Source organism: Gobio gobio (assembly GCF_949357685.1).
Source record: "Gobio gobio genome assembly, contig: scaffold_108, whole genome shotgun sequence".
NCBI classification, from domain to species: domain Eukaryota; kingdom Metazoa; phylum Chordata; class Actinopteri; order Cypriniformes; family Gobionidae; genus Gobio; species Gobio gobio.
Genome location: NW_027645595.1, coordinates 41,682 through 52,500, shown reverse-complemented (window position 1 = coordinate 52,500; position 10,819 = coordinate 41,682). Strand labels below are relative to the sequence as shown.

Here is a 10,819-nt window from a genome sequence, read left to right as displayed (position 1 = left end):
TGACACTATGGGAACGCCTCCAGCGTGACAGGTGTCTGAACTACTATCGAATCACGGCAATCCTATTGACCGGCAACAGCCCATGATGTCATCAAGGTGCGACTAGGAAGTATATAAGGGTGCCTTGCAAACATGACACCGCTTTTTTTCTTCAGGGGACTGTTTGGCAGGCAGGCCCCGAGGCATGGCAAAGCGACTCAGCGTCTCGTTCCCTTTTCTCAGGGAACAGAGGTTACATACGTAACCGGAGACGTTCCCTTTCGAAAGGGAACTCGCGCTGCATCAGTTGAATGATATACCCACACCGCCATGCCGAGGGGAGTGCATGCCCACTGGCAGTGACAACTGTCAGGACAAGCAAATTCCAGTAAAATGCCTGAACCACTCCCCCTCTGTTCACACAAGGCTGTCAGTGACAGCATTCCCTCAGAAGCCTGAGTTAGATCCTTCGAACACTAGAGAAGTCCTACCCAGGCTGCTCAAAGGCCTGGATCCAACCAATTCAACAGAAGGGGCTCCTTTAAGGGAATGTGGCTAAGGGGCCCTAGGGCGCCCCAGCCAGCCCCTATTCGGGAAAACTTCACCGAATGCCACCAGGGAGGCCTGACCTGTTGTTGCTTCCGTGAGACACTTCGGCTGGGCCACCCCTGTCTGTTTGACAAAAGAGCCTCTGGACTTTTGCCTCCTGGGGAGGCATCCAGCCCAAGGTACTGCGAACTGGCAGTGTCCTCCTCAGACCGGATCTCAGAGACGGGCATCCTGGAGAGGGATACACAGCATAGTGCTTTCAACCCTTGCTAGCGAGGAGAGTTCATCTGCTCAATCCTAGGATCTACTAAGCTCTTATCTTTATAGAAACACTCAGGAGGCCAGATTGGCCTACAAGCTGATCTAATCGGGAGGCCTCACGAGGGGCCTACGACCGTCTGATTCGGCTGACGCCAGGTCACTGCCCGGTAGGTAAACCAGGGTGTAGGCTAAATTCCCTCCCATGGGGACCAAGTAGCAGAAGCGACACCAGTCCCGCTAGGGTAAGACCGTCCTCAGATGCTGCCAGCTAAAGGCCAGATTACTGATAGCAGGTCCCCAATAGCTGTCATTGGACTCTCTCGAACAAAAGCACACAGACGAGGCCCCTCTGCCGAAACCCGGGATCGAACCAGGAAGATTTGGATCTTCAGTCTAACGCTCTCCCAACTGAGCTATTTCGGCCAGGTGTGCTGATGTGCTAGCCAGCAGGGATTTCTGTGAGACCGGTCATCACTTGCGAGATGAGCAGAGCTGATGGTCCCAGAGGGCATAACAGTGGCCCGTATGGGGATCGAATCCACGATCTTGGCGTTATTAGCACCACGCTCTAACCAACTGAGCTAACCGGCCTCTCTCCGACACGGTTTGATGACCAATTTCCCAGAAATATCCTGGTTGCCCGTGACCCTAATGGGGCTGAAGAGAATAAAGCCAAAGGCCAAGCACGGGCTCGTCCGGGATTTGAACCCAGGACCTCTCGCACCCTAAGCGAGAATCATACCCCTAGACCAACGAGCCGACATTAAAGTAGTTCCTGTTGCTGCCTGGCTGCAAACATTGTCGTTTGCATGGCTTAGAACCCACTCTTTTAATCAAATCTAAGACTAAACGGTAGCCAGTGCAAAGTTGCGAGCGAATCAGGGAATACTGTCTCTTTTCTTTCTCAGCACTGCCACCTGGCCAGGACATTTAAACAGGGCCAGAGCCTGCCAAAAACTGGCGGCTTTTCTAAGAAACTAGCTCTGGGGAGGCTCTTGAGCTACGCATACAATCTCTTCGTATTTGTACGAAAGACGGCCTAAACCCCGCCCCACAACCACTGGCTAAGTCGCTATCAATTCTGCACAGCACCAGCCTGCATTACTAGTGAAGACCCCAGAACACAGAGAAGGGGCGAGCCTTGGCCAGACGACTCTACATGAGAGGAGGCTGACATTAGGGATACTAAAAAACTACATTCACTTAGTGAAGGGCCCGGCGTGCCAGCACTTTTAGCGGACGCCTCTGTAATCCCTAGAAAGCCTAGGCCAATATAGATCTATACCCGTGGCCCGAGAGGACAACTTTTAACCAGACAAAGGCACTCGGGCAGAAATGCCAGTCATATACTAGCGCTGGCTCTAGATCTAACTGTAGTTCTAGCGTTAGTCTGAACCTGCATTCTCGAAAAAACTTATACTGAAAGAGGATACAAACCGCCTACCCCGAGTTGGCTACCAGTCACCACCCCAGTCACCCCACCCTCTACCGAGGGGGAGCACGAGAGGCAATGCTGGCCCTCGGACCGTGACGCCTCCCGCCTGCCTGGGACACGGATCTCAGTGGTATGCAGGTCCTCAGATGCTGCCGAATGCGCCTCCGCGATGCTGGCCCTCGGGCCCAGACTCCGCCTGTTGCGCAACCACCGCATCAGGAAAACGTACCCTGATCGAGATCCCTCAGCAAACCTGCCTGGTGCGCATGAAACACCGCCATGGTGTAAGTAGCACTGGGCTGACCTGCTGCCATTTATGCCCTGCCATTAAAGCGACACATCGTTTAGGTGGCCGGGTTGGAGCTCTCAGTGTCCTCGCCCACCCAGATGCGAGATTGCCAACATCCCGTTAATCGGTGGCAACGACACATACCCATATTCTCTTATCCTCCTGACATCAACGACATACCGCTGATGTCAGTGAATATGAGCCGAATATAGGTTATAGCGTGCCCTCTCGATCTAAATAGGAAGATCAGGAAGGAATGAAAGCCCAACTGAGCCGATGATTTATGGCCGGGAGAAATCGATCGTTTAATCTAACACGAGCAATCTCTCCTCTAACGCACCAACATGGCAGCCACAGCCCACCTGCAGCGCGTTTCATAACATTCAACGGTTCAGCATACACAGTCGGGATGGCTGAGAAGATTAAAGGGTTAGTTCACCCAAAAATGAAAATTCTGTCATTAATTACTTACCCTCATGTCGTTCGACACCCTTTCTGAGCGATTGGATTTCAACTAAAATATCTTCATTTGTGTTCGAAGATGAACGGAGGTCTTACGGGTGTCGAACAACATGAGGGTAAGTAATTAATGACATAATTTTCATTTTTGGGTGAACTAACCCTTTAAGCTCCCTTCTAACCGCCATCTATAGAGCACTTGCAGATAAGTCTCGTCAGCTGCCAGATCGTCTGAGGGAAGAACACCTTCCTGTGACGATCAGCGAGCTCTATCCGAGAAAACCATGACGTGTGTCCACGTTCAGCCTCGGCGTGAGCGGGACCGCATCATCAGTCTCGGATGTCAAACCCTCTTCCCTCAGGAAGAGAACCAGACGAGAGTGGAGCGATCTCGGATTGACAAACGCTCACATTATACAAACAAACAAACAACTCGATAAGAGCTGACTGTGCATGCTCTTGATCCCAGGCAGAAAACAGATGGCTTGTGTGTATACAATAATGAATTTGGATTACCTTAACTCGAAGCATTCAGACAGAACAGTCCCTGAAGACGATAAAGCGGTGTCATGTTTGCAAGGCGCCCTAATATACTTCCTGGTCGCATCTTGATGACATCATGGGCTGTCGCCGGTCAATAGGATTGCCGTGATTTGATAGTAGTTCAGACACCTGTCACGCTGGAGGCGTTCCCCGTAGCGTCAACTGATGCAGCGCGAGTTCCCTTTCGAAAGGGAACTACAGATCAGATGAGATTTATAGACAGCATAAGAATCATAAATCAAGTTCAGATTTCTGCTGGAATATGAATTTGTGAAAATCATAAATGTGTCTGATCTGAACTCAAGACTTTACAGTGAACATTAAAATATCAGATTCATCATTCCTGATTGTTATGTATTTTTACTCATCAGATCACCATCAGTTCACTCTGGATCTGAACACAGCACATAAACACCTCCGTCTGTCTGAGGAGAACAGAAAGATTACTAACACTCTCAAAGTCCAGATGTATCCTGATCATCCAGACAGATTTGATGAGTGTCCTCAGGTGTTGTGTGGAGAGAGTGTGTGTGGACGCTGTTACTGGGAGATTGAGTGGAGTGGGAGTGTGTATATATCAGTGTCATATAAGAGCATCAGCAGGAAGGGACGGGGTGAAGAGTGTGTGTTTGGACGTAATGATCAGTCCTGGAGTTTGAGTTGCTCTCCCTCCAGTTACTCATTCAGACACAATAACATAAAGACTGATATCCCTGTGAAGCCCATCATCAGTAGAACAGATCACAGTGGATTGTATGATGATATCTATAAAGTAGGAGTGTATGTGGATCACAGAGCAGGAACTCTGTCCTTCTACAGCGTCTCTGGAGACACAATGAGCCTCATCCACACAGTCCAAACCACATTCAATCACATACTCTATCCTGGGGTTAGGGTTTCTCCTGGATCAGTGAAACTGTGTTGATGAATCAGGATAGACTGATGAGAGATTCTACCCATAATGCTTTGAGCTCATGATAAATCAGTTACAGTGAGATGTTATAGAGTCTCTTATTTTCTCTTCATGACAAACTCATATAGACAGTCCGATCTGTGTGTTTGTGAATGTATGTGTGAGTGTGTGTGTGTGTGTGTGTGTGTGTGTGATGGGTAGGTATAGGGGTAGGGGCATCGTCCCGCTGCTGCTCTCAGTGGTCATGTGATCGTCCCGCTGCTGCTGTAATCAACAGAAATCATTCAATATATTAATAAACTTCACTTTCATCAGAGCACAGAGAGGAAATGATGAAGTGTGATTTTTCAATAGAGGATGTCAAACACTCATTCGCTTCTTCTGCATTGAGCAGCAGTTCAGAGACGAGTGACCTTTGACCTTCCAATCCCACTGGATTATGACCTCTGTCAGTGTTTCTACATGTTAAAGAAATCTACTGTACCTGAAAAACTGTCTTTGGTCTGTTGTGTTTGTCCTATTGTGTGTAATTTGCTTCTTTGGTGTTTGTTATTTGGTGTACAATCTGCCTAGATCCCACACACCTTCTACCTATTTTTAGTTTACAACCTCAGGCTAGGTAAAGCAGGTCGAATCCTTAACTAGATCATAAATATATATTCATACTCACTTTCTAGAAGAACAGACCCCCTCCGTGTCTGGTTCAGATCAACTCGTTTAGAAAGCAGAGACGTGGCAAACGATTTCTTTTTATAAATCAATTATAAGTAGATTTATTTTTCCAATAACAAAAAGTTTTACATACAATCAAATAAAAGTTTACAAAAAGAAAAAGTCTTAAGTAACAAAAGCGGCAGTTCACAAGTGTCACCAGCAGATGTCAGGCTCGGATCATCAAGCAATGGAGAAGCAGCATAACGCTCTCAGCTTCTGGTGTTCATACAGAGATCAATACCTTATATACCATTTCATTATCACACCTCTTCATCACATATTCAATTACACAGGCACAGTTCATCCAATCCTAGATTTTGAACGATTGTCAACTCCCTCAATTCCTTCAACATTTTAGTATATAACGCTCTGTATTCTTTCATTCTTCTTCTTCTGGCTTGTTTCCTTAATCTCCTCCTTCGTCTCGTCTGCAAGACATCATCCTGGGTAAAACCTGTTTCTTCATTCAATACTTGGTTACATTTATAAATGACCTTTATACATATGACTTAGTGTTTTTCTTCATCTTTTTAATAAAGCAGATTGCCTAAAACATATCTCAGCGTGTTCATTTCAATTATTCAATCAAATACTTTTACAAAGTCTTTGTCTCCATGTCTTTACTATAAAACCAAATAAAACATTTTTCCCAAATCATGTGTCTGCATTCTTGCTATGAATCAAAGTAAAACATTTTTACAATATCATGTTGTCATGTTTTCCCATGCTTACAAAATCATTCATGAAAGTTGTATATAAAAAAAACCTCCTTTAGGCTCCTCGGCCTTATCAACAGCTAATACATAAAAGTTGTAAAATAAAAACTTTTTATAAAAGTCTCTTGGCCATATAAACAATTTCTTTATTTCACTTTGCTGCTTCTGTTCTACATATGGCTCTTATAAAGTCCAGTATAGAGGTTCTCTATAAAACCTCCACTACATTTTCTATATATTTCCAACATCATAAAACCATGCATAACATATCTGTGTGGTTAACATATGCCTCTTTACATTTGGCATCACCCTTGGTTACACATTGGGGGCAAGACCTCCATACATTAGGCCGTCTCCCTGTACATACATTTGGAATAAAAGAATCAATTTCATCATTATTCTAACATGCCCCTTATGCAAATTTTAATCTTTTATTTCCAAATCAAGATAATTCACATAACACTTCCTTTTCTTATCATACTTGGTTAATTGAGCATAAACCTGTCCAGTTTCAGTATAAACATTTCTTTGAGATATGTTCATGTATCTCGCCACCCAGGGTCTCCTGTTCATTGGTCTGATTAATTCACCCCCTATTATTTTTCCGTTAATTCTGGTTGTGGAAGGCCAATTTTTTGTACTCTGCTTAATAATCGTCAGGTATGCTCCAAATCTCTTACGCATCCATTTACCATTAGTTATTTCATGCGGACATGCCCCAATTAACTGCCCATCAGGAGCTTCACAGATAAAGGTGCGGCCCCTCCCATTACTCAGACAAGCTTGACATCGGCTGAATTTTGGGATCAAAGTTTCCGGTATTATTGCTACCTTGCTCCGAGCCGCAATCCCTCTCCTGGAATCCCGGGCTGTCAATTGGGGTGTAGCATTCCGGGTCTCCCTCAATTGGAGATCCCTCATCTCTCTGAGCTATAAGATAAAATATCCCATCATGTTTAATCACTCTCAAATCACTCCCTTTACCTTCTGCATGCAGCACATGTACAAACAATTGGTCTGCCTTTCTCCAATCCACATGAGCTGTCAGATCGCTATATATACTCTTTACCACTGGGTGGAGCTCCACAAACATATATTTCAATTTATCCATCATTTCTATACCCATTTGTTCTACTAGTTTAAACACATCCAAACAATACTCCATCTCATTCTTTTCATTGTACCATATCACTGTATTGGTCTTTATAAAACACACATTGCACAGGCTTCCCATTCGCAGAAGAACTCCTTCCTCTGTACCCAATAGTTCATGGCACTTCATACATTCATATTCTCTAACTACTATGCAGCAATCCAGATGCCTGGTTACTAGATGGCCCGTGACGCTTTTCTTCAGCTCCTATAAACAAATTCCAATTCTTTTGTTTAATTTCTATATTCCCTTTTTTTTTTCATATAATCAGTTAATTTTCTTACTCGATGCCCTCTATATTCAATATAGAATCATATTTACCAGTGTTCCAAAATCATCCATTCTGTCCATTGTATTGTTTGGCTCCCTAGGACTCCTTAGTCTGCTAACAACCATGTTCTCTGATTTTTCAGTCCCTTCAAATCTTTATGCTATGTCCATTATTCTAAACTCTACTTATATTTCTTATGGGACTAACCACACCCACATTTCTCTGGGGGTTGCTTGGGGGGTGTGGTTCCACTCTGTTAGATCTTGTCTCCTCCTGATTACCGCATTTAACGTATCTGCATAATCTCCATACTACTAACATACACAATCTGCACATTCTTCCTATGCCTGTGCACTCAATTAGGATCAACACAAAAATTACTGTTGTCATAATCAATATTATCTTAAAGTTATTCATTAGCCATTTTAATGAGGCAAAGGTATCCTCTCCAATCCCAGCCATGTTTAGAAATCTCTTCTTCACCTTCTCATTTATGGTTTGAATTCCTTCTTTCAATGTTGCTCTTCTGGGCTCTATGTCATGTAGTTGTCTGCTGAAGAATTGTTTTTTAGCCAACATAAAATAGAAAGGAAATGGTGGCATACATCTACCATTCTCTTGTGAACTGAAGGTTCCTAAGGTGTCAGCATAAATTGTTTTTTCAGTAGCTACTGGTTCTGAAACCATTCTGCATATTCCTTGATTTATTTCATTTCTCCTCCAATTCCCATCTACCTCTTCATTGTTACACGTCCATCCCGTGTACATCCATCGGTAGATACTTGCACTCCACACTACTGTCCAAAATCTTTTGAAGTCAACCATTTTTTCCTCTTTTGACAGTTTTCCCCTATCACCCCATGTCATCATAAATGCGGGCTCAGGGATATTCTCTTTTCCATGGTACTCCTTTATTTCTTTAGGAATTTTCCACAACATAACCTCTTTATCTCTTTTCGCTCTCACCCTTACAATTGGAATTGGATAATATTTACCCAATAGGTTGTTGTCATAACTGACAACTACCCCTTCTCCTTTCTCCATATCTGTTATTTTGATCGGAATTACTTTTTCATTCTCTCTTGTGGCTACATCTTCCAATATGTCAAATAATCTAAACTGAAGTATCATCTGATCTGTCATTGTGCTATCTTCCGTGATTATATCTATCCATTTCTGAGAGTGCTCCAACATAGTCATTAATTTTACACCTTGACTTATGATTCCATTTGCATTACTAAACAATAACCAATGTTCCCTGTCATCGTGTTTGTTTTCTGCTCCGTCCTCGTCTACCTCGCACTTCCATTTCTTCATGCACTCACATCCGATCCAACTCATCTCATGTTCCTTACAATCTTTACCATTAAATTGTTTAATCAATTTTTCTATAACTTTTTCTCTCCATATATTGTGCAACTTCCAATTATAGCTTGTTTCGGCGCATTTCTTTAAGTCATTATCACTACACTCTTCCCAGGATTTGTTCGTTTTAATGCTTATCTGATAAAGCTTCTCCTCGTTCTTTCCGAACTTATTTCGTTCCAAAGCTATTTCAGCTATTCTTGTACTTTCACTATACCACTTCAATCCAGGAATTGGATTGCTTAGTTTTTCTCTTGTTTCATACATCGTGTACTTTTCGTCTGTGAATTCTTCTTTACATTCAATTCTGATGTTTCTATCCTCTACTCTTTTCATTTTTTTCTCGTTTGTCTCAGGCGACTTCTCCTGCTCTAACTCTCTCCCTTTCTCACTCTGCCCTTCGTTTATCAGAAAGGTTGTGTCCACCTCATAATCTGGATCAATTTGTACTGTGTCTATTTTTTCCTCTATTCCTGCATCATTTAGTTTAGTTCTAGTCCATAATACAATTAAGGCTATCACAATGATAATTACCGCTCCCACCACAACGGGTCGCTGCGTACACGTCTGATTCCACCTTCGTTCTGTCCTGGGATTTCTTGACCTTGAAGGCCCACGTCGGTTCTCTGCCTCCATTCCTGTAATACATCAAGCTTCCCTTGGTGTTTTAATTCTCAAGTGCTTCACAAATTCACCAACTCTAGTCTTCCTTACAAGTCTTGTGTAATAAGTATTGAAGGGATTTTTAATACGTCAATTGGGCTTATTTCCCCTTCTTAAAAATCCTTCAATATCCATTCCCCTTCACTGCAATTGCAGGGTTCAAAGTATTTCCATACTTACATTGCTTGATGACCGAGCCGTTTCTTACTGCCCACTCTTCAGTATGTTACTTTTGCAAATTGTATTTCTCTATTTCGGCTTTTCTGCCAGCCACAGTCTCTTTCATAGCTTTTATTTTACACTTTGGTTACATAGCTGTCTTTTAGCTATATCCTTTTGTTCTTTGATTCTAATAACCTTCACCTTCCATCCAGAAAATTTACAGCTCATACACTGAAATCTCATGTTTACTCACTATCATTTAGTTAAAATGAGGTTATTTTTGCTCCACACGCCATTCTGCTCTAGCTGGACCGTGTGTTTATCTATGATTTTCATTACTCTGTCTTTCTTAGTAATTAAATCTTTGAATGGTTTAGTTGGATGTTTATTTGTTAATTTTATCCACACAGAATCTCCCACCTGACATCTATCCTCAGGTTGTTCGATGTCTGTTTTGGCTTCTCTAATCCCCGTATTCATATTAACGAAGTACAAAGCCTCTTCCATGTGTTCATCCCATTCCGTATTGTTATAGTTTGCCCGAAAAAAGCTTTTCAAGCTGCCGATTGATCGTTCACTCAATCCATTGCTTTCTGGACGATAACGCACGGACTTAGTCAATTTGATATGTTTCTCCGCTAGCCAGTTTTCAAGCTGATTTCCTACAAAGTACGATCCATTATCTACTCTGATGAATTCTGGTCTATTCCACGCGGACATTAATTCACTAAGTGCTTTGATTATATTTTTAGCACTAGGGTCTTTTAATGGCTTAGCCCAAATCTTATTCAGATATGCCTCCACTACTATTAAAAAGAATTTATTACCCTTTTTAGTGCGTGGGTTGAGTGGACCAGCTATGTCTAAGTCCCACTCTACATTTGCCTTGTCTGGGAGTATCCTGCCATAATCTTTCCTGATTGTTCTGTGATATCCCTTTCTCATGCAGCTCTCGCATTTCAGCTTGATATCTCTATATTTCTTCCTCCAATTAGGAATATTTATGTTATTGTCTGACAGTATTTTCCCCATTAGATTTACACCGGGGTGTTTTAAACAGTCATGCAGCTTTTGAAGCGCACCTGTTCCCTTATCCTCGATTATAACCACTCTCCTTAGCCTGGCTAATTTGTCAACTGCTTCATTCCCTTGTGATAATTCTGTCTTCTCCTTCGAGTGACCCTTCTGGTGGATTACGACCAAGTCTAAATCTTTCACTAAAGAATTTATGTCCTTCCACAGCTGTTCATGTTCAATGGGCTTTTTATTGTACTTACAGAAACCATTCTGTTCCCAAACTTCCAAGTTTTCATTCAGACTTGCCTCTACATATTTACTGTCAGTGAC

At 42.8% G+C, this 10,819-nt stretch overlaps 1 protein-coding gene across 1 annotated transcript in view; it reads left to right on the top strand.

The window, feature by feature from the left end:
* The window catches only part of LOC307122484 (NACHT, LRR and PYD domains-containing protein 3-like), a gene marked incomplete at both ends in the record, with an annotated part of 71,837 nt that extends 67,397 nt beyond the window's left edge, over nt 1-4,440 (top strand). The window contains one exon of the mRNA XM_079846463.1: nt 3,887-4,440. Coding sequence (XP_079702589.1) covers nt 3,887-4,440 — 554 coding nt within the window. The remainder of the gene's footprint in view (nt 1-3,886) is intronic.
* Nucleotides 4,441-10,819: the final 6,379 nt, after the last annotated feature.